Below are 24,268 nucleotides of genomic sequence, written 5' to 3'. Positions count from 1 at the left end.
ATCAATGGATATTATCGACGTATGGTGGTGTTGCATTCCTTACGTACAAGTCAAATCAAGCATAAGGATAACAAATAATATGTTCAGCACGTGGAGACAGAACTTGGGAGGTGAATGATGAGATATTGCCTCTGATTAATATGGAAAGCAAATACGTGCAAAAACCAATAAAGATAACAAGGTTCCAACTATATAGAACTTGCTGGTTACCCTTGTGTGCCCAAGTATAGGGATGGTATCAACACCATATGAGACAATACTTGGCAAAGACTCGGTTTCTAGTTGTAAATGATTGTCTCGTTCTTGGTCTTGGCTCGATATACAGCATATACACAGCACAAAATAATTTGTAATAACATTCTTCTGTTTGATGCATAGTTTCAACAGTTCCAGGGCAGGAACGAAACTTTAAATTGAAAGATATAGATGTGTCAGTATTGTCGCAATCATCAATATCGATATTGTCTTAATCACTGATGGTATTTTTGATATCGACAATATCGATCTTATCGGTATTGTCAGTATCAATACTATCGATATCGACATTTTCGATATTCGATATACAGAGTCGATATTCAATCTATATCGAACTTTGATATTGAAAAATTGATATCGCACAGCTCTACCCAGTGGTTACTCACTGAGCTATCAAGCCAAATTCTGCCGTCTCGTAAGGATATATTGCTTGCAGTGTAGATTCTTTTAATTTGCAGCTGTTACAATCAAATTAACAAGTTTCTTTATGTACCAAAGAATAAACTCTTGTGTAACGAGTTCAGTTGAAACACACAATTGAAATTGTAAAAGCAGATGATAACGCAAGAAGCAAAAACACAAGATACTGTGGCCAATTAAAAAAAACTCTCATTGATTGACCTTTATTATATAAGCACCAACACTGAATCCTGTCTATTACCAGCATGATCAAAATTTTAAAAAAATCACTAGTAATGAAGCATACCGTACCTTGCACAACTGAACCTCGCTGCCAATGCTGGCTTCCAGATCCAAGAACATGTCAACCAGAGCACGGACCAATTTTGCTGCCTTCGCCTTGCTAATGGTGCAGAGGAAGGGTCTCGTCTGCTTAATAAGTTCAGCCAGTTCTGGAAAGGAAGTTGACAGTGAAATAACAAAACCCATTATGTTCCTTATTTATTAAAGAATTACATTTCATTCCTAAGAGAAAGTTTAGGCCCCAGTTAGATTAGAGACATGTAATATGTAATTGTAGGCCCCTTGTTTCAATATCGGCAACAAATGATACAGTCATGAGGGCACGTTCTGAAAGTCCCATGAGTTGAACACATTAACCTTTAGCATCCGGATGGTCAAATTTGGAACCACCACTGTATTTCCGTTGAGGATGGACAGTCGATATTATGACCAGCAGCGCATGGCAGCAATTAATGTGGCATTTCTTGAAAATTACATGATATTTCAGGTCTACCTTTTTTGATCTTTAGTATACATATGAAGGTATGACATACTCTGATTATGGAATAATACAGCCAGTTAGTATTGCTAGTAAGTGCAGTTATAAAAAGCCCTTTGTTTCTCTTTTGTTACTGTGAGATAAATTAAAGAAAAAAGGCAATAACTGCTCAAATTTAAAAAAAAATATTAAGTTTCAAGGGGATACAGTCGGTCAAAGACCCCAAGGTACTTTTCACAGAAGTACCCATTCCCCTTGCGAGGTCTGAGGCGTAAGTCATGGAAACTATACTTTTCCAAGAAGTTAAATGGTGATACCACAACACGATCATATGTTCAAGGGAACATGACACCTGTAGAATGTGCACATGTCACTAGATGGCAGTGACTGTTATTGAACAGATCACAGTGATAATTCACTAAGTCAACATGTATCAAAAATAGCCATTCTCCAGGGGAGAAATGCCAGAGAATGTCACAAAGAGCTTGGGGAAACTGTGTGGAATAGTGTCCTACCACAGGATGCGTGTCATTTGTTCCTGTAATGCTCCTATGCTTTCAGGTTTGTAAACATGTGACACAATGCCATCTTTAAGGATGTTTGCTCACTTCCCTATCCCACATGATCTGCATTGTTCATACATTTTGCAATACCTTACACTGTCCCCTCCCCTTTGTATATTTTGGATTCTTATACTGGTTCCGCATTCTTGCTAAAATAAATGATTACCATGACTTTTGGACCAACCCTCGTATGATGCATCTGATTCAAATTCCCATTCTCTCTCCTCTTTACAAATATATCAAGCATGAAATAACTATATTTCTGTTTTTAACATTTCTGCTCTTGTTCCTGCCTTTCCTCCCCCACAAAAGCTCTCCACTGCAACTTCCCAATATTTGATGCTCAAGTTAACATGAAGAATGCTGTTACATACCTTTTGCTTTGCCATCTTTCTTGTAAGTCTCTCCTAGTTTCAAGATACTTTGTTCTTTGAGACGAATCGCATCTTCTTCACTTTCATCTCCCTGCTCTTGCACTGGAAGGGAAACAAATGCACATTAATAACAATGCACTACACTATTTTTAAATATGTAACTTATCTTGACTACTTTCATCACCATTAATCAAAATAAATTTTAAACATTTACTCTTACACAAATACAGTAAAACCTCAATTTTATGTTTTTCAGCATTTTGCTCTATTGGAACCATGAGATTTGAATATATAATGTGTGAAAATATAATATGCACAAACATAAATAAGTGGGCTTCAACTGTATATAAAAAAGTTTCTTTTTTGTTGTTTTTTTGGAAAAAATACACACACCTATCCGTTTCAGTGACTCTCTGCAAATTTACAGACGACTATATCAAAACAGATAGGTCAATAAAGTATATTTTTTTGTAGAGGACACATGGAATTTTTTTTTATAACTTATATAATGTTTGTGTACTGTTTTAATTCAAATATTTGCTCTACAATAGGATATTACTTACATGAACTTCAGCTATTCCATAATTGGTTGATTTTTCTTCCACTTTTGGCAAATCGTGACGGTGAGGATGAGTGATACGATGAAATGACACTCACAAAGAAAACTCATGGCCGGACCGGGATTCAAACCCAAGACCCCTGGTGTCACAGCATGCTGTGCTAATACAGGGTGGCTACTCTAGGACCATGATAAAATTCAAGTATAATTCCCGATTTTCAAGGCAAATTTTCCAAAAAAATTAAGGCTACAAGGACATGTTTTCTCTATTTCAACTTACGTATTACCACCTCTCAGCACCCACACACATACATACAGTCACAAATATAGGGAGTGTGATTCCAATGTATCCAAAAATTCAAATTAAACAGGATGTATATATATTTAATTTAAAGTGTGGAGTTTACATTTGTCACTTCACATACTCACTCAAAATACATCTACAAACACAAGTCACAAATGGTACACTATCTATTCTAATCTAAGAAAAATGGTTAATTGTATAGGATTTCAGACTAAAATTTACCTAATCATCTTCAAGATATCTTCCGTCTGTCAGATATTGTTCTGCACAGTAACAAAGTTAACGGATTGAGAGAATTCTGTTTCATTTTCCACACAGCTCTCTTCTCCTTCCTCGATAAAAATAAAAACTAAACTGTGATAAAATTGCCTCATGGCATTTATAAATATGTATAAATTCAATGGGATTTGTTTTAATAAAAGTTGCAATTTTTCAAGTCTGCGGAGAAAAATTCAAGCAGAATTAACGGATAATTCCCGGAGCCAATAAATCACGCAGAATTCCCGGTGAGTAGCCACCATGTAATCACTGCAACCACACGTTAGTTTTACAAGATGGCGTGTGAGCGGATTGTTTTTTGTTGTTTTTTTCAAATTTAATTTTCTGTTTGCCTAACCTAACTGAACCTTCCGTGAATGGTTTGTGGATCAATTTTCACTTAAAAACCTTCTGTGAATAGTTTGTGCGGCATTTTTCGGTTAATAAGTTTGGAAACACTGCATATCAGCTGACGATAGACAACGTGAGTCAAGATTTGTCCGCGAATTAGCAACGAACAATAAATACTTGTAATGTGAGAAATTACGCTTTTTTCAGTGAAAAAAAAAGCAAAATCCCATGTTCAAAAATGTTCCGCTATGCATAACAGGTAAGTACAAATGTAAATAATTAGGAAATAAACGAGTGAAATGTGTTTTCACTATACCATACTGTTACCATAAAAAGTAAGGAAAAACTCCAAAAATGTATTTGAAGAAAGTCAGCTACTATACAAGAGACTAAAGTTCAGTTCCTGTTGCAGGTGACCTCCGGTAGGAATTTTTCATCAATGATCCTGTTTAAGTGGTTCTTGGGCTCACCAAGCTTCTCATCTCTCATATATTGTTATATGAGATCAGGGGAGGGTAAAGCTTGATCACACCGCAGCTACTAAGGTCATGAATGAGAATGTGTGGGGGTTACGGTTACATGTCCCCTGTCATGGTACAATACATATGGGGCAACTGTTTCTAGGGGGGCAGGGTGAGGGTTGATCTTGACTCTTCACAGATGACCTATGCTAAACTGGGCATAACTTAATAGAGCTCAACATGCCCATCATGGGGGGGGGTCCAGTCTCTCTGCGTTTATTTTCGAGTGAATTATTTTTCTGCCAATGTTGTAGATGTGAATTTTCAACCTTTAGGGGTACACTTCTCTGCATTTGCTCAATATTTGAACACTATGTTTGCATTCACAAATGAAGTTTAAATATGATTCTTAAAAAAACTGAGAATAACACTCAAGACAGTAATACTGAAGTCTCTAACAGAAAGGTAACAATTTGATTCGTACCATTTTGGTTTGAGATGATTCTTTTGGTAAAACAAATCAGGCTGGGGTACCCTTTTCTACACCCTCGATTTTTCGCACATTTCAAATATTCTCGTTACAAAAATTAGTTCTTCATAATAAACGATGTTTCTAAATAGCGCGGAAAATATTTTTTTAGTTCTACGTGCTACGAAACTTACATTTTTTATGAAATTAAAATTCCTTGCGTAACGTCAAAAAGGTTTTTCACAACTTTATGATGGCGAATGATGCATTCATGTCACAGGCGCAAGTCTGAAGATTTCGGATCATCGATTTATGTCACAGGCGCACGTCTGATTTTTTCTTTTTCTTCTTATGATTGACTTGTGCAAATGGAACATTTGCGATTGCGATATGTTCTCTGTGTGATATATTGGCAGATTGGACATTTCAGACATTCGATTTCATTTATGCGACTTCAGAAATTGGAAATAATAATATTTTTTTGGAAACTGCATGCTGTAAAGGGGAGGGTTGTTTTTTCTAAATGTCTTGTGGGATGGGATAATTTGCGACTTCTAATTTTTATGATGGGAAGGGAGTGGAGGTTGGTATTCTGTGGAAAAGGACAACAAGGACTTGCAAAGTAGGAGTTACTTCATTTTTGGACTTACAAATTGAACTTCGACCTGCAATTCAATACCTGGCCTTGGTAAAAAGAGGTAAGTTACCTTCTTTGGTTTAATTTTAGCCTTCATTTTTTGTATCTTCATGTGTCGATGCGGATAACAGTGAGAAATAGTGTTGGGGGCAGGTGACTTCGGCCAAATTCTAACATGCCTTTAAAAGGGAGTCTATAGATACAGGCGGGGCTACGGTAGCAGTAGGGGGCGGTAAGTCAATTACCCCAGGGGCGGAGCCAGGAACCGGTGGGAAATTTTGACTCAACAATTGCAAACGACAAAATCGCAACTTTAAACGGCTGTACAGTCGTAAATACTTCTTTCCGCGCTCCAATGTTTTTTTATTCACATATAGGATCACATAACCTTCATAATGAAAGAAAAAAAAAAATTCAAAATTCGAGGGTGTAGAATAGGGTACCCGACCCACAAATCATTGAAATGGATTTGAACAGTTGGCCAAATTTAAAACAAGAGACAATAACAAACTTGTAATCTCCCAAGGTCAATGCACTCTCCACAAGCAACTGTGTGGTAACAATTTAAAATGTTGATAGCAAAGAAACTCAAAACAAAGATATATGTCCTGTATCATGACAATAGAATAAGACTATTGAGTCAACTCATTAAGCTTTCATGAATTAAAATGATCTGAATTGCAAATATCAATGCCTCGTTTTTTTATAGCCATCCCACTCCTACTAGTCCACTATTACAGGTACAGGTCTAACTGTAAATCTTTTTCCAAAACTTCAGGTTTGTTTTATGTACACTGAAGTGTAGATCTAACAGGAATGAATATTTATTTTGATATATGATCTGTCACTGACATGATCCCCATATTATAGATAAATATAAATAAAAAATTGAAAACCTTTAGATAGGTCTATTCAAATAATGGTGTTTGTCGACATGTCAGCAAACTAGGATAGGCTACATTCAGAGAATAGTCAGTAGCTCAACAAAAATTATTTCAATAAAACTTGGATGGATTTAAGATCCCTTGTACTATTCAATTTTATGAAAAACAAAAGAATGCTTATCTTCAGAACCAAACTAACTCCAATCACTACTTTAGTGGCCGGAAAAATCTAGGTAACGAATAAAAATTAACCAATGCTGAAAGTTCACGCTTACAACTATTTCCTTGGAAGTTAGGTTACCTAATACATCTAAAATAAAACAATCGCGTCTTCAATTGGCAACAGTATACTTTATCAAATAAAAAATAAACTACTTCATACATAATTGGAAAACCTCCCAACTTCCCCGAAAAACGCAACATTACTTTGTCTTTCTTATGCATGAACATGGAAAATTCTACGTTGTTCTACCACAGATGGTCGTCCCAACTTCAAAATGTGAAATAATTACATTTCTTACTTAATATATTCCACGAAAAAAATAAAATATCAGTCACAAATTGTCAGTATGGAATAAAAATTAACAAAAATATCATTTTAATAGCTGCAAAAATGTGATCTGACACACACTACCGAACAACTGAATATCGAGGTGACATTGCAGAATGCCGAATGCTACCTTCAAATTTCTGTTAAAAATATATATTAAGAAAAGAATTGTAGCTTTTAGTTAATAAATACACCTTCCAATAAATTTAAGAACATTAGTTACGTACGAAGCCTGGACAAATCAGCTATTTCCTCCAATTTATTCGAGGTTGACGTTGACTGGGCTCTTTCCACACATATAGCCGCCGCCATCTTTGTCTTTTCGCCGTTTGTCAGTGCTGTCGATACCTAAACACAAAAAGTTACTATTATCATTTGCAAAGAATTCATTAAAGTATGATTCGAAGAACGGAGACAAGAAATGTGTGTGTGGAGATTTAAATTTCGATTTTCTTATTTCCTTGTGTGCTTATTTACATATTACGTATCAACGGAAATTTAAACGTAATGATGAATTCATTTCTTGTCTGTGAGACAGGCCCCTGACCAGGTGAGGGGTCAAGACCCCCTCGAACTGTGGAATATTTAAATGTGAGTCTATAAAATGTATGAAAATAACATAATTATTTTCAAATTTGTAAAAATTTAGATTTTGTCCTTACATAAATGAATGAGTTAGTTGTGGAGAGAGGCATGCTCCAAATCCCAGAAGTCTGCAGTCTGCAATATTGTCTAGTTTTACTTTTATGACAATTGATGCCATTTAGGCCTGTCCCGACTTTTACGAAGCAGCCGTGATGCGAAAAGGTCTCGTTTTTTGGTTAACTCACATTTATTCACCGGATGTTTACATTTCTGTGCTTCCTTGGTGCTGGCGGGGACTGCACTTCCGGTTTTGAAAAAGAAGATTGGACATAAACACGTGGGAGTAGGCTCTGCAGTCGGCACTTCATCAAATCAAATGAAAATATTTTACGTTTCGAAAAATTATAATTTTAGATGAGATCACAAAATATAAACTTCGTGAGTATTTTTTCTAACTTCTAAAGTCCTTTCTTGAACGACACTTGCAAAGTTAATAACAAACTACAATATGTTCGTATTTCAGTATAGTAACTATGAAATGTGAAAGTATTAATGGAAAATAGTTGTGCTGGATATTCACTCGGATCGAATAGCATGATAATAATAAACAAACAACAACAATAATATAATAATTAAATTCGAATAAAATGTATTTAATTAGGTATTAGTGTATAACAATAATTTTAACCTTAGTAATTACTATTATTTCTTTTACTGTTGTGATCGAAGTATTTCAATGTTTATAATCAATGTAAGCTTCATTTCAACCTGGAGAAGTCTTTTCAAAAACGAAACTGATGGTAGAAGATTAACATTGCCTTGGAAAATATTAGTATTGTACCTTATATGTGCATCCAAAGGATCCGGGAAATTGCCAATGTTTTCTAGGTACCTTTGTTTCTCTACATCACTCAAAAATTTCAAGTTAGCCATTTTGTTTCCGATCTCTTATAAGAAAATGAGCTCGGTGACGATTTGTATTCCACTTGTTTACATTGGAAAATTCACCAAACTGGAAGTTCTTTCCCCGCCATCAATAATCGAATTGTCTGATCGATCATTTTTTTGTTTACTCAGGAATAACCCCCATACGTATCATTTAATTTATAAATATATTATTTTCGAAACATAGAATTATCATGGCTGTTCTATGGTGCTGGGTATAAGAAAATTTGAAGACATTGTTAACTTCAGAACACAGTACCTACTATTCAAACACTTCTGAGTTCTGAGAATTGAATGTAAACAATGAGCCGTGTGATGACAACCTGTAAGTATCCGACTCTGTTGCTGGTTGTTGGGTGGGGTGGGGGGTGTAGGTGAGTTGATTTTTATCCGTTACTTTGTACAATAACATTGCAACTCTACAATTGTACACCCAACAACAAAGGAAACAGTAGACGAATTGTCAATCACCATCACAATATGATGATAATGTACATGGGCGTCCGGAAGGGGGGGCAAGGGAGGCCGTGGCCTCCCTGGAAAATTAAATTCAACCAAAAAATATGTATTTCACACATATAATTTCATCTTAGCCACATTAATATGTGTTAATTATTGCATGAACACCATAAATTCAAATTTAAGAAAAGTTGTTTAGGGAACAACACTATTTTTGGTGAAAAGTTGCCTTCGTTTGCCCCCCCTGGAAAAAAATACCTTCCTTGCCCCTCCCTGGAAAAAATCCTGCGGACGTCCATGATAATGTATTGAAATAAAGACGTCAATAAGCAGAGGGCAATGCTTGTTTCGCACCAACATAATTTCATTCCTCAAAACAACACAGGATGTAGAATAAAAAATAGTTTCGCCGATCACTGTGGAGAAGTCGATTAATTATCAGAGCACGATACAGTGTCAGGAGACCCGGATTTGAATCCCGACCTGGGCATGGGTGTTCTTTGTGAATGTGTTCCTTCATCAATTTCATCCTCATCGTCGCGATTGGACAAACTTGGAATAAATGGACTAAAATAACATAAACCCCCCCACACACAGCATTTAAGATTTTCTCTTTATTTCACATTTTCGGATCTGCTCCCCCTAAAAAATACAGGGTATTTATAATTACATATCAGAGGAAAGGGGCAATTTAAAATTATTAGTATTGAAATTTGATGCCTTAACGCCCCTCCCGTGAAGTTTGATATCGCCGCGGAGGATTCGACACTGCTTTTGGTTCTACATATTCAGATTTGGCCCCTCCTTAAAAGAAATCCTGACTAGGGGCCTGCTGTGAGATGCATGTTGTTCACTACTGTGGGTAAGACGGTTCAGCGGCGGCGATAAGGGACCAGTTGCCCCTACTTTTGGCCTCACACTATGGTCTCTTAATGGTCTACGCGTAGATTACATTGGGTTGTAGTTTACATAGACTACTACTATGAAAGGAACCATGGCACGAGTAAGAGTACGACCACTAAGAATCGCGGTACAAACTAAGGTAAAAGGTAAAGTGTTCCCCTGTGCTTAGCACCACGCCATGAAGGCGTATAGGGGGTTGTTTATTTTAATTATTTCATATAATTCGGCTTTCAACAAACCTTCTGCATGCGGAATATTGTGAGATGACAGCCACGACTTCATTTCATCCTTCCTGCTGTTTGATGTTGGTATTTTTTTCCACTAACTTGTTGTGGTACGGATCATTGTCACACACAATAACAGAGTTTGGGGGGTAGATTGGGAAGAAGCAGTTCTTCGAACCACAACATAAAATTGTTAGTGTTCATCTCCCCATGATAGTCCCCAGAAGTTGTTTTTGAAAGGAACACTAACTTCGCCACTTCCACAAATCCACTTTCACCAACAGCATGCACAATAATAAACCTGGGACCCTTTCCTGTTGGCACTTTTACCTCCCTCCCCGAATCTTTGGAATCCAGCCAAACTTTGGGGACAGTGTGGTGTGTGTTCACGAAACTTTCATCCATGTAAATGAGAGACCGGTGGTTTGCTCTGCGCAGTTCTTTAACTTCACGCAAAAGTGATCGCCGCCCGCAACGCAACGATGCTGTTTCGTTCAAGGAGTAGCATCCATGCTGCTTACGCTATGCTATTTAAATCTAAATCCTAATTTTCTTATGATCATACGCAACGACCAACGCGAACCCTTAAAATTAATATTTTATTGCAGTTCCTTCATCAGTTTATGTACGGTGACAACAATGCCTTTCGTGTATAAATCATGGATTGATCAGCGCACGACTGCTGCATCAAGAAAAATCCAGATTTGTGACACGCGGCTGGGCGTTCGGTCGGTTTTTCCCGCCGAAACCTACAAAGGTTTCCCGCTCGCACTCGCAACACTTTTGTCTTTCTCCTTCAAAATTCTCCACACAGATCTTTCAGTGACACCTGTCGCCACGGACGTTCTGTGAACAGCTGTGGATTTGTTTTTATCGCAATCAAAGTACTTATACACATTGAAAACTATTTCTCTTGCATCGCTGAGCAAGGGCTTGTTTACCTTTCTTTATGCCACTGCTCATTGTACAACAATGACAAAACCAGCAAAAAAACAACAAAAAAACTCCCTAACAAAGAAACAAAATAGCCTGCAATCCCTGGCTCGCAGCTGCGGTTTGTTAGACTAATGTAGCAGTGTGGGGTTTGCACGCCTGCATCACCCCTGTCATAGAAAAGTTATGCCCCTGTCGGAATGATTGCGATTGCTTTGCACATCACCTTGTTGTCCGCTCTAGCGAATGAGCCTTCGCTTCTGAAAGGAGAGGTGAAGGTGGGAGATGACGTCACTGCCAAGATATTCCTTCCTTGCACCAGGGCCGCCCGCAGGATTTTTTTTTCGGGAGGGGCAGCACCGCTTTACCCAGTTAATAGATTTATCTTATAGCATCCCCAGCACTAGGATAACATTTGCATAGGTACTTAATCTGAGGTCTTTCAGGGCACTTCTCGTCCATGTTTTTACTCTACAAATTCAAAATATGAATTATATTAAGGCTTCGCAGATATATCAGGGGGCAAGTGACGCCCTGCCCCAACTCTGCGGGCGCCCTTGTCTTGCATCTCAGTTTTGGCACTCAATGGCCGCTACTGGGTTCCACCCTGCTTCAACTGATGAAAAAACTTCTATTGCTTTGCGAAATTTGAAATAAAATCTTCAACGTGTCCTCTTTCCGTTCGTGTGTTTTTCTATGGCGTCGAAAGTTTGATATTTCAAAAAGAAAACGTAAAATAATACTCCCAACCAATGCTAAGTTTTCTCCCCGTTTCTACAGCGCACAGAACTCTCTTTCTCCAGCTTGCCGCCGGGAAAGGTCGGTGGGGGAGACAAGGTTTAGGGTATTTTGTTCCACTGAAAATGTTGCTCCTGGCCTTAAGAAAGAGCTAAGAGGGATTGACTTCTTATTGATTGATTTGGTATTTTACGTTCACTTTATGCACAGTAAGACTAATCGGGACTGGACCTACAGTGTAAAATGAGATCCGAACAGGGTTGGCATGTTTAAAACAAAAGTGTTTAAAACACTTTGTTTTAAACGTTTAAAACACACGGCTTTGTTTTTTTTACAAATGTTTTAAACGTTTAAAACAATGTGTTTTAAACATGTTTTTTTTTGCAAGTGTTTAAAACACATTTTGGTTGTATATATTTCGTAGTCTGTGATAATTTTTTTGTTAGGAAACCCTGTTTTTAATTGAATCTGTGCCAATTAATCCGGGCTTTACAGGTCTCACTTATCGCACAACACTTGAGCAACCTTATGTTCTGACGTCACGGGAGAAAGCTTTTTAATTTTAGGCTAAATGCCTATGTTGTTAGGTTAGGCAGGCTAGCTATGTATGCACAAGGTAGCAAAATTGTTGTGCGACAAGAAAGACCCGTGCTTTACTGTAGAAATCGGAACCTCTCAGTTTCTTGTTTCGTATCGTCCTTTAAGTTTGAGACTGGTGGAAGCTGGAAATGGAAACTAATATCTGAATACACAATGCCTGATTTTGATCATGACGTGATTTTTTTTTTCTTTTGCGATACGATTCATTGGTCTGTATAACTGAATGAAGCGCAGATGCTTACTTTTGGTAACATAATTTTGTACTTTGAAAGATAAATTGATCTGGAGAATCTATTATGACACTGCAGGTTGTTTTCTGCTATATAAACTCTTCAGACAGCATGAAATATTTCACCGTGATTTTTTACAGGACGAGGATAGTAATTCTATAATATTTAGTTTCTTGAAATTTAGATGAATATAAATCATAACCTACTTCAGTAGTGGCGGAAAAAGTGGGGCTATTACCCACAACTTTTGTCCCTGCAGTAGAGGTGTGCGGGATCCCGAAAAGTCGGGACCGGCATCGGGAAAGAAAATTTCCGTCCCGATCCCGACTTCCGGAAATGACTTCCCGACTTTTTGGGATCCCAAGCAGTCTGGAAATTCCGAATGGTAATTTTAAAACGTTGTCAATTGTAGACGTTCTCTTCATTGTAAATGTCTGGAACGTATCGGAAATTGTTAGTATTTGTACCAGAAGTGCAAAGACAAGCTCTTAAGATGGAAATTACGAATATAATTCGAGATTTCAAGAGCTTTGGGAAATTTCGAACACATCCCGTCCAGAAAAGTTTCCGACTTTTTCGGGAAATTGAGAATTTTTCCCGTCCCGAATGTCGGGATTTAAAGAATTTCCCGTCCCGACCCAAAAACTTCTGTCCCGCACACCCCTACCCTGCAGTATGGTAAACCTTATCTCCAAAGGTAAATAAACTGTCCTTGTCGCCACTGTACTCATAAAAATTAGTATTTTTTTCTCTTTAACGACTTTAACTATAATTTACTGGGAAAAGGCTGAATTTGTTTTGTTTAAAACATGTTTTTTTTAACTCATGTTCAAAACTATGTTTAAAACAAAAAAAACATGTTTTAAACAAAAAAAACAGTTTGTTTTGTTCTTTTTAAAAAAAACACAAATTTTGCCAACCCTGGATCCGAACCACTATGTGCCTCCACCGGGTATCGAACCCGAGACTATGCCGAGACCCCTTGAGTACAACGCGACGATGCTACCACTGTGCCATCGGCGAGGCCCTATTTGACTGCTTGTTGTCTGCTGTCGTCTTTGTGCTGTGCTTCCTTTCCCCCCTTGTTTGCTACTTCTGAAAAAGCACGTTTCAAGATGGCGGCGGAAAGAGTACCGGACAGAACTCAGAGTATACTCTAAGGGACAGTGGTGGCGATTGGGTCCTAAAACTTGGGGGGCAAGGTGCCAAAACTAGGGGGACAAATACAGTATATTTCTCTTTGTAGATAAGTTTTAGCATAGTGCGGGGGCAAAAGTGGCGAAAATTGGGGGAGCGACTGCCCCTAATCGCCGCCACTGCTAAGGGACAAAATTTTATACTCAACACCAGTGGCGGCGATTGGAATCCAAAACTGGGAGGTCAAAGCGTCAAAGTGACAAAACTGGAGAGGCAAGGACAGTATACTCCCCTTTCTAAATAAGGTTTAGCATAGTGCGGGGGGCAAAAGTGACTAAAAGTGGGGGCAACCTGCACTCTACGTCCTCCCAAATTGACGATAAGAAAGTTCCCTACTTTATTTATTTATTTATTTACATTTTACTTGGGATTACCGCTAAGCAGTTTTTCCCATATCTATAAAAGTTCCCTACGGTGGGAGTTTCTTCGATTTCGTCCTTTTCCGGTGGAAATTTCCAGCCCTACGTACGAACTGTTGTAGCAATTGTTGTAGTCTGTGTGTATTATTGTCTATGAGTCTGTGGACGTTGAGAATTTTGTATGATCTGTGGTGGTATTTGTAACGCTTTGTCCGCGTTGGTTCTGTTCGGTGCAACTAATTTCTTTCTTGGTTGTAACGTTTAACCTTTGGAATTTACCCAAGATAAGTAACATTTATGCGAGACTGAATCGTTTTAGTAGAAATCTCCTTGAACATCGGTCGTTCTTCTTGTGTAAATAATTTACTGCAGATTTACAGCACTACAAACTGGTTGTGTGTGAAGCACGTAAGAGGGAGTGTGCATAGATAAGACGAAGTACAGTTAACCAACAAGTGTCTGTGCTTACGAGGCAATTACTAGAACATGAACAGTGGTAGTTTTGAGTAGACAAGTGACAAGTCGAGTACACAGCAAAAATGCAGGCACCAGCAGTAAACGAGGGAGCAGTTCCGTTGAACATTGGAGGCAATTGTGGAGAAGCCGTTGGTCAACCATTCGACCCTGTTGTGCACGGTTTAGATGTTACCTTCCGACTGACTCGATTTACAGATCTAAAAGGATGAGGGTGTAAAGTCCCTCAAGTAGTGTTGCTGAAGCTACTTGAGGGATTGCAAGATGAGAATGTTGAAGATGAGCATGCTCATTTTTTACATATGCCAACTACTAAAATTGGGATTGGCATGGATTCTTCTGTAACTCCATTGAAGCATGGTGGTTTATCTTTAGTACAAACAACAGATTTTCTTTATCCATTAGTAGATGATCCTTATATGATGGGGAAAATTGCGTGTGCCAATGTGTTAAGTGATTTATATGCTATGGGGGTAACTGAATGTGACAATATGCTGATGTTGTTCGGGGTTTCTACCAAGATGACTGAACAGGAAAGAGATGTTGTATCTCCTTTATTGATGAGGGGATTTAAAGATGCTGCATTGTCAGCTGGTACAAATGTTACAGGTGGCCAAACAGTAATGAATCCCTGGTGCACAATTGGAGGTGTAGCAACTGCTGTTTGCCAGCAAAATGAGTATATTTTGCCAGATAATGCAGCTGTAGGTGATGTTCTTGTACTGACAAAACCATTGGGTATCCAAATGGCTGTGAATGCACATCAGTGGCTTGATATGCCAGAGAAGTGGGAAAGGGTCAAGTTAATTGTGTCACAGGACGATGTTCGTAAAGCTTACTTGAGAGCAATGGATTCCATGGGAAGGCTGAATCGGGTGGCTGCACGATTGATGCACAAATACAATGCACATGGGGCAACTGATGTAACAGGATTTGGTATTTTGGGACATGCACAGAATTTGGCTAAACATCAGAAGAATGAAGTAGCGTTTGTTATACACAACTTGCCTGTCATTGCAAAAATGGCTGCAATCGCTAAAGCATGTGGGAATGCAAAATTGTTGCAAGGCTATGCTGCTGAAACGTCAGGTGGGCTGTTGGTTTGTATGCCAAGGGAACAAGCTGCAGCTTTTTGCAAAGACATTGAGAAGCAGGAAGGATACCAAGCATGGATCATAGGCATTGTGGAGCGAGGGAACCGTACAGCTAGAATCATAGATAAACCCCGTGTAATTGAGGTTCCTAACAGGGAGAGAGAAGGTGAAATTTGGTAAATTTTAAAATGCCACTTGTGATTTGTTTAATTGGAGGTCATATTAGTATAATTTGATGTTTTCATGATCAGTACCATACCTTTGTTCATTTTAAAACAATAATTCATGATCACAACAGAATTAAGCTACATGTTGTTCTGATAAAAATTAAAATAATTTGATATTGTTACTATTTCAGTTGAGCTTATATGCAAATGTGCCTTGCACGGAAGTTAATGGCTTGACTTGTTTTTAAGATTCCAATTCAGTACTTATTGTGATCGTTTTTGTTTGAGAGAAACATTCCGTGCTTTAGTGAGTGATATTGTGATAAGTAACTAACTACTGTTTTAAGTTCATGGCACACAATTGTAGTGGTGCATGTGAATCGTTTTGCTATTTCATCAAAGTATAATCACTTGGCTTTTCAATTGGAAATAAATGACTTGGAGCACAGGAAAGCTTGGAAAAATTCAAACCTTGTTCCAATGATGGTGTCCCAAATGTTATAGACAAGTGTAAATGCTGAGGTGACATTGTTTCATAAAGAATAAACCATATAAGCAGAATGTTGTCTATTCATTTGTTACAGCAAGAAATATGTACCTTTCCCACATAGCAATATTAGGTAACAGTTTCATACATCGGAGAGACATTTCTTCAATTTTACACAAGAAACTACTTATGGAAATTAGTTTCTCCAAGGTTTACAACGTTCGTTGAGGTATTTCCTTTCATCGTGGAACATATTTGACCGGGAAATCATGTATTTTCCAAGAGAAATATCTCACTGACTTACAATTGCCATTGCTTTCCCTATGACAACCGGATGCTGCTTACGTTTGATGACGTAAGCCCCTGTCAGTGTTTCAACCCCCCTTTTTTTACTATGCTTGCCTAACGTAACCTAACCTTCGGTCAGCTACCGTGCAGAAGCGAAGAAAGAAATAAAAAAAAGCACTCTGAATGTGAAAAATTGCGTTTGTTTTAGTGTAAAAAGCATAATGGCACCTTGAACTATGTTCCGCAATACACAATTGGTAAGTACAAACCATGCGAAACACAAAATATCCGATATATGGAACTGTTACCAATCTGTTTAATAATGCATATTTGGTATTCTTTATGCTTGTGCATGCATTATTGTGGTTTATGAAGCCTGTACCTTGCTGTTTTATATAAATTACAAATGAAAGTACAGGGTGTTCAGGCAAACATAGATGGTGGGTAGTAATACTGGTTATTTTAATTCAACATACTGTATAAGTTATGGTAAGTGCTAAAAGTGACCTTTTGCATATATTTGGGATCTATGTCACCATACATTTTGAAGTCTTTCCCCAGAGTGCTTTCAATACATACAGTGGAACTTCGATTTTACGTTTCCACATTACACATTCAATGTTACAAAATTTTTCTGCACTTTTAAGTATTTTCAGCCTGGTCACCTGAAAAACATAAAATTGAAGTTTCACTGTATTTGTGAGTTGTTAGTATGCCCTCAGAGTTGGTCAGTGGGACCTTACAGCCCAGAAATGTCCATGTTTGAACAGTTGTTGAAAGAAATACTTCCCCCATAACAATACTGGTATCAAGGCACTTGAGAGAGGTATTTTTTCCATGACTTGACATTTCATGTGGGATATAGATATGAAATGATGTTTACACATAAAAATAATGTTCTGAGTACTTAAATGAATCATAGATGTGCTCTAAACACAAGTTCCAGTGGGCACCTGTGTATGTCAGCTTCTTGACACTCAGCTTAACAGGTTACAACTAGATGACAATCTGCTAAGAATGTCTACCACGTGGTGACATCACCATAAGTTTACAACACTTAGAACTAATAATCATAAAATAGAACACTTTTAGACTAAACATTGGACTGATGAAGTGCATTATTTTGGGAGTATAAGGGAAACGGATTTCTTCAAATTTACAGGAGAAAGTACTTATGGAAATCATTTTCTGTAGCATTATTGATGTTCGTGAATGTAGTTTTGATCCATTATAATGCGAAAACATGTCTTTTTCTGCGAAAATCTCTGTCCGACACGCTGTTTCTGCTGGCGCCATTTGCTTTCTGGGTAACACTTTACTATACCGGAGACAGATTTCTTCAATTTTACAGGAGAAAGTACTTAAGCAAATCATTTTCTGTAGCGTTGTGGAAGTTCGTGAATGTAGTTTTGATCCATTTTAATGCGAATGAATGTTGTTTTCTGTGAAAATCTCTGTCCGACATGCTATTTCTGCTGCCACCATTTGCTTTCTGCATGAGAGCACAATGTTCCGTGTGTTAGATGACGTAAACCCTGTAGTCAGTGTTTCAAACTCGCAGTGTTTTCACTATAACATGACGTGTCTAGTATTTTTAATTTTTTTTAACTATGCTTGCCTAACTTAACCTTACGGGAAATGGTTTGTGGGGCTAACGTCAGTGGTTTGCGAGGTATTAGCATAATTTCAAATCCAGCACGAAAGTAGGTAGTTTCAGATGAACAAGGTTACAACACTGCATAAATCGACAAAACACACTCACAATGAACCAGTACGCTATCGCCGTAATGTGTGTTACAGAATCGAAATAACGAGTAACAGTAAGTACTCGTAAGTAAGAAATAGACATTATTTTAGTTACAAATTCATTATTTCACCTAAAGAAATGTTCCGCAATGCAGAATAGTATGTTAGCAATGTAAAAAAGTGTGAAATAAATTATTTATAGGTGTCACCTCCATAGTAAAGTAGTACCAACCAATTATTTTTGGTGTAAGTAAAATTTAACATGACCATGATAAATTGCTGAAATAGTAGGTTTGCCTTGCATGCAAAAAACATTTGGACACCCCTGGATTAAAAGTTCCGTACCATTCCTTTTATGATTGTTTATAGTTACGCAACAAGATATGTATCTATTAATCTCTGCAAAAAGAAAAATATTGCTTTCAAGCCATAGATTAAAATGAAGTTATAACAAGCAATTTGTAATGTACTTCGAAGAAGTAATCCTGACCTGATACATAAAGAAACCTAAGTAAGTGGTGTTCCCAAGATTTAGTATATTATTAACAAATTCAGTACATGTTGAACATTGTTTTGTCATATTTACTTGCCTTTTCATTTCACGAATGGGATAATTCTTTAAGAAATAAAGTGTTTATAAACTGCATTTTTTTTAAAAATAGGAAAGTGGAATTGTTAACATATTCTGTAACAAATTAAGTTTGCTAAGTGAGTACTTGTGGTACAAGAAAAACTAAGAGATTTTAGTTACAGGAATCATGCTCATGTACAGTCACGCACACTTTCAATGGAATCGTTACAACCCAGAAGTGTCCATTACTGTACAATATATGATTGCTTCATTATTTATCCACAATGTCAAATTACAATATTCTTAGGACACTGTTCAAGATGATGGTTGGAAAATCTTTTTAAAAAACTAGGTAACTGTTCCAATTGTTTTATGATTTTTTTTCAAATTCTAGCAGAAAGTCTGGTAAATATGCAATGTTGCCCAAACGAATTTCTTCAAATTTACAGGAGAAACTACTTACTGAAATCAGTTTCTGTAGCATTGTCGAAGATCTTCGAGGTATTTTCTTTCGCGGAAACTGAAAACTTCACCCTAGAATGCTGCAGAACAAGAAATAATCACTTTTTATGTAAGGAACTCGCATTTTCTGTAAAGCGACAACATTATGCTGTTGTTTCCATTATGTACCTGCAGATGGTGCGAGCGTCGAAAGTCACGCGGTCTCGCCAGTGTTTCCAAACTTCTTTTTTTTTACAATTTTTTTTTAACTATGCTTACCTAACCTAACCTTGCCAGAAATGGCTTTCCGTCAATGGTTTGTGATGACATAACGAACACGAAAGTAGGTATTTTTCGGTTAAGAAGGTTGAAACACTGCATACCCACTCCAAATCAACCTTACATAAGCACGACGCGCGATGATCCATGACGAGTGCACACCATATTGTGTTACCGAAGCGGAACAAGGAAGACAAATAATGACTCGTAATATGGAAAGTTGACACTATTTTATGGAAAAGGGCATAACTTCACCTTAAAGAATCTTCCGCAATGCAGAATAGGGAAGTATCAATGCTAAAATTAACGAAATGTTTCAAGTGAGAGGTGTTCGATCGCATAATTACCGAAAGGCTAATTATCGTAGTATTTTGGAAATCGTCACACGAAATTTGGACCTTCCTTCAAGTAATGAGCATGGTTTGGATTTGAAAAATAAGTTAATTATGTTGAAAAAAAAAAAGAAACTTGAAAATTACCGTACGCATGCATGTGTCCTTCCCATGGACAAGATATTCTCCATTGACAATCGACAGTAAATATCATAGACTAGTGAGAATGAATGAAAGATGTAAATCTGAACCTTAGTAGAATGCGTTTATTTATTTTAATGCTGAGAGAACCAAACCTGACCTGCCTAACCTAACCACGAAAGCATATATTGAACAAAATCTTAAGTAATCACTAAAACTTCGCAGTGTGTGTTATCAGACGTAAATCGAACAATGTAAAAATTGCACTCGTAGGATGATGAAATCACAATAAAACAAAAGGAACTTGGGCCAAAAACTATACGCATTTGTCAGTTGCTCTTACACAACACCATGTAGTGAAGTAATGTACAACAATGATTTCACATTGCACTCCACTCCGACTGTGCGGAAAAATATAAAGCAATATGTTACATAATGAGCAACTAGCAACAGCCATGTTTGTGTGTGCAGTACAAAATCTGACCTGCCTAGCCTACTCATGTATCCATTTAATAGCAGAAATGAATATGTGAATAGGTTAGGTTTAGTGCTGTTAGCGTAGCTAGCTCTACCCCTAACTTACCCATTACGCTGCAGGAGAGATCTCTGACAGATTTGCAGAATATTGGTATCAATAAATTTTAGTGATATTTGCAAAAATTCTACTTTTTTTAAATTTCTGCTCAAATTAATTTGAATTAGATTAAGTTTGCAGATGCATGGTGAAATATGTACATCAGTGGGTAACAGTATGGTATAGTAAAAACACATTTCACTTGTTTATTTCCTAATTATTGACATTTGTACTTACCTGTTATGCATAGCGGAACATTTTTACTTTTTGCACTGAAAAAAGCGTCAATTTTCACATTACAAGTATTTATTGTTCGTTGCTAATTCGCTTTCGTTACACACAATATGGCGGGCAAATCTTGATTCACGTTGTCTATCGTCAGCTGATATGCAGTGTTTCCAAACTTATTAACCGAAAAATGCCGCACAAACTATTCACAGAAGGTTTTTAAGCGAAAATTGATCCACAAACCATACGCTGAAGGTTAGGTTAGGCAAACGTACAAAATTAAATTGAAAAAAAAAAATTCACAATTCAACCTTCACATGTCATCTTGTAAAACTACCGCGTGGTTGCTACACTAACAGGGGGTTACATAATTGAACGCACGGAACATTTAATTCACGTAGTCGATGGTAATGGTGGCAAGAGCTATCATGCATCGGATACACATTTATGTTGAAAAATATATGATTTACTGGCCGAATAAGTTGAAAGGAGAAAACACTTCCACGAGCTTCCAAAAGTCTACAGAAACTCAGTTCCGTAAGTAGTATCTCCTGTAAATTTGAAGAAATGTGTTTTCACTATACCATACTGTTACACATCCGTGTTTTTGCTCTTGCGAACTTGGTTTATTGCAAATAAAAAACATGCAAGCAATGGTTAAAAAAAAAGAAAAAAAATCTTGCTCAGAAATTACATTGCATCTCGAATTGTTTGTAGCAAACTATAATGTAGACAAAATAATAGGATGCTGAATATTTCTTTGAGTAATAATTCATTGGTGAATTACTGGTTGTGAAAGTATGGCCTGTTGCTTGTCATGATTACAATCCTCAATTTACACCAAAATAACAGCCCTTGCAATGAAACCCACTATGGAGTCCTTTTTAGGAGTCTGCAGGTCAAAGCATCAGTTACGATGTTATGTTTTGTGGTCGTTTACGCGTCAAGTCTTGAAGTAAAATTAATTGCACACACATTGTTAATTTGTTTCATTAAAGAAGTGTGATATATACTAAGTGCATCTTTCTTGTGGAATGATTTTTCTGTCCATGTCCATATGAGTCTTACACTTGAATGACCTACTTGTTGACTTGTCAAGGTAACTGACCACTACTACAGTTATGAAATATTTAACACCAAGTGTGGTTGTGTATTTTCGTTGATCAGATATTTTTGTAAGCATATTCATTTACATCTTTGCAGGATTTATATTCGATTTGCATATATTCTGAAAAATGGTATTCCCATAATGGATGGTTTATGTCAGTTGGTTAGGCAGGTTTGGTTGCGCTCCCTATATAGTATTTCCCTGTTTTTCTTCTGTACATTCTTTTTAAATGAAAGAAATACCACTCCTTCGAAAATGCTTACCTGAGTAGGTTAGGTTAGATTGGCTACATTCTCAAAACATACTTCCAGCAGCTGTCATTTATGCACAAGAATTTCAGATTTCAGTACAAAATTTCAGACAGTTACTTATTTCCTGCAACTTAAAAGTGACATATTCAAAAACTTTAAATTTTAATTCATACACAGTTCATTCTAATACATCTTCCACAAATCACACAACATATGAAAGTTGGACCAAGCGGTTACATGCAATCTTCAGTTCTGCTTCCTTGAGCATATTGCACTTTCCAAACGTGAGAAGTGTGAAGCTACCGTATTACATGTTAGTTTACAAAACTTGGAATGTATTAACGATCTTCTCACTTTTGGAAATCAGTCACCAAATTATACTTAAGAACCAAAATTCAGTTCACAAATAGGAAGCATGGATTTTCAAATAGAGTTCATGTAAGAATATATATGCATTTTATTTACAAAAAATTAACATTAATATGATGAACAAGCGAAACACACTCGCCCAATAAATTTACAATATTCAGTCGTGTTGGTAAAACTACATACCCCTTGCATACCAACCTGTTACATATCTGCATCAACTATATACTGGTAACAAAGCTTATGAATCTAATTTATACAAAGCATTCCATAAAAACATATTTTAAATCAACATCACTTTGCACTATTAGCAATTCAGGCCTGGATTCGCAGAACATGAAATTTACACATTTATATACAGAACTTCCTTGTAATAATACTAATAATCCTTTTACTAAGGCAAGGGCATGACTGAACCGAATATAATGTATAACTTGTACTGCACCTTACTAGCATTGCAAAGCAACTTTACAACTGATGTGAACTAGTGTATTTTTTTTTACTAAATGCTTAAAAATAAGCTGCTGCAATAGCTGCTTTATTATTACATAAAACATAATTACATTAAAAAAAATCAATTTCATTAAAAAAATAGTGAAATTGTAATCTTGTTTTTCTTAAAGCTTAACTTCATGCAATCAGTGGTTAAATAAAGAAATTGATGTCTCACATGCAGCTAAATTATGATAAAATAAGTGCTTAAAAAAACTAAAGCGCTGCCTATGTTATTCTCATTGATATAATAAATTAGTATGCAATATGTTCACATGCAAATATATACAAGACGGCATTACGAGTTGCTTTTGCAATCAGTGCAGTATGTAACGAGACATTTTACTTGCCTGTAAATAAAAACATATGTTACAGGCAAGGATAAAACCATTAAAACAAAGTAGTGCTTCCCATATAATGGAAAGGAACATGAATCCAGACTAGAAAAAAAGACTGGTAACTGTTTTGAGAGGAACTCGAGATACAGCAGCATAATATTTGTCATGCACCTGCCTTTAACGAAAACCTAATAGATAGTCTAGTTCAGCTTTTGTTGCTAGGTTCAGGCAGTCCTAGCGTATGTTTAATTTGTTCAAATCTCGTAATATATTCTAGAACATCACTTCCTTGTGTGCGACTTGAGACTACTTCCTCTTGAAATATATTCCTGCAAAAAATAAATTACCTATGTAATCTTTATGACTTCTAGAAATAGTAAATATTCTACTCAATAAAAAAAATATATATATTCTGAATTGCAAAAATCAAAGTCCCTTACTTTTCCAGTTTTTCAGGGCCCATTCATTAGTACAATTAATGTACATAAATGTGCATAAATGTACTTAGAATCTACATAATCATGTTTTAGAATATTCACTTCATATGTAAAAGTAATAATGAGAAGGGGAAACCAAACAGTAATTGATTGTTGGATAGGGAGAGAAATTCAAGCAAGTACAAGGATGTTACTTGCCATGTATTGAGTAATGATTAGCACACACACATTTTTTTTCTTCTAAAATTCATAATAATACCATGTAAACTTAACACTACCCTTATGGAAGCATTATTTTACTTGTTCTATTGGAAATATCAAACTTCTGATGGCTTAGAAAAATACATGAATGCAAGTAGGAAAGGTTGAAGATTTTGTTTGTGGTGGGAAAAGTTGAAACTTCCATTTGTTCAGCCGTAACTTGAATCTGAAGTTG

At 36.7% G+C, this 24,268-nt stretch overlaps 2 protein-coding genes and 1 pseudogene across 9 annotated transcripts in view; 1 reads left to right on the top strand and 2 right to left on the bottom strand.

The window, feature by feature from the left end:
- Nucleotides 1–7,209, bottom strand: part of LOC145996461 (26S proteasome non-ATPase regulatory subunit 11-like) — a 42,756-nt gene extending 35,547 nt beyond the window's left edge. The window contains exons 1-3 of the mRNA XM_083132952.1: nucleotides 7,073–7,209; nucleotides 2,373–2,474; nucleotides 967–1,106 (exon numbers count right to left, since the gene is read on the bottom strand). Coding sequence (XP_082989078.1) covers nucleotides 967–1,106; nucleotides 2,373–2,474; nucleotides 7,073–7,157 — 327 coding nt within the window. The 5' untranslated portion in view covers nucleotides 7,158–7,209. The remainder of the gene's footprint in view (nucleotides 1–966; nucleotides 1,107–2,372; nucleotides 2,475–7,072) is intronic.
- A 6,972-nt stretch (nucleotides 7,210–14,181) lies between these two features.
- LOC145996042 (inactive selenide, water dikinase-like protein pseudogene) lies at nucleotides 14,182–16,314 on the top strand (annotated as a pseudogene).
- A 6,330-nt stretch (nucleotides 16,315–22,644) lies between these two features.
- Nucleotides 22,645–24,268, bottom strand: part of LOC145996040 (uncharacterized) — a 577,368-nt gene continuing 575,744 nt past the window's right edge. For all 8 annotated transcript variants that reach the window (XM_083132243.1, XM_083132249.1, XM_083132247.1 and 5 more), the window contains one exon: nucleotides 22,645–23,724. In XM_083132243.1, coding sequence (XP_082988369.1) covers nucleotides 23,601–23,724 — 124 coding nt within the window. In that variant the 3' untranslated portion in view covers nucleotides 22,645–23,600. The remainder of the gene's footprint in view (nucleotides 23,725–24,268) is intronic.

Source organism: Lepisma saccharinum, chromosome 12 (assembly GCF_977018435.1).
Source record: "Lepisma saccharinum chromosome 12, izLepSacc3.1, whole genome shotgun sequence".
In the NCBI taxonomy this organism is placed as follows: Eukaryota; Metazoa; Arthropoda; class Insecta; order Zygentoma; family Lepismatidae; genus Lepisma; species Lepisma saccharinum.
The sequence above is the reverse complement of the archived record's forward strand: the minus strand, read 5'-3'. Positions and strand labels throughout refer to the sequence as shown.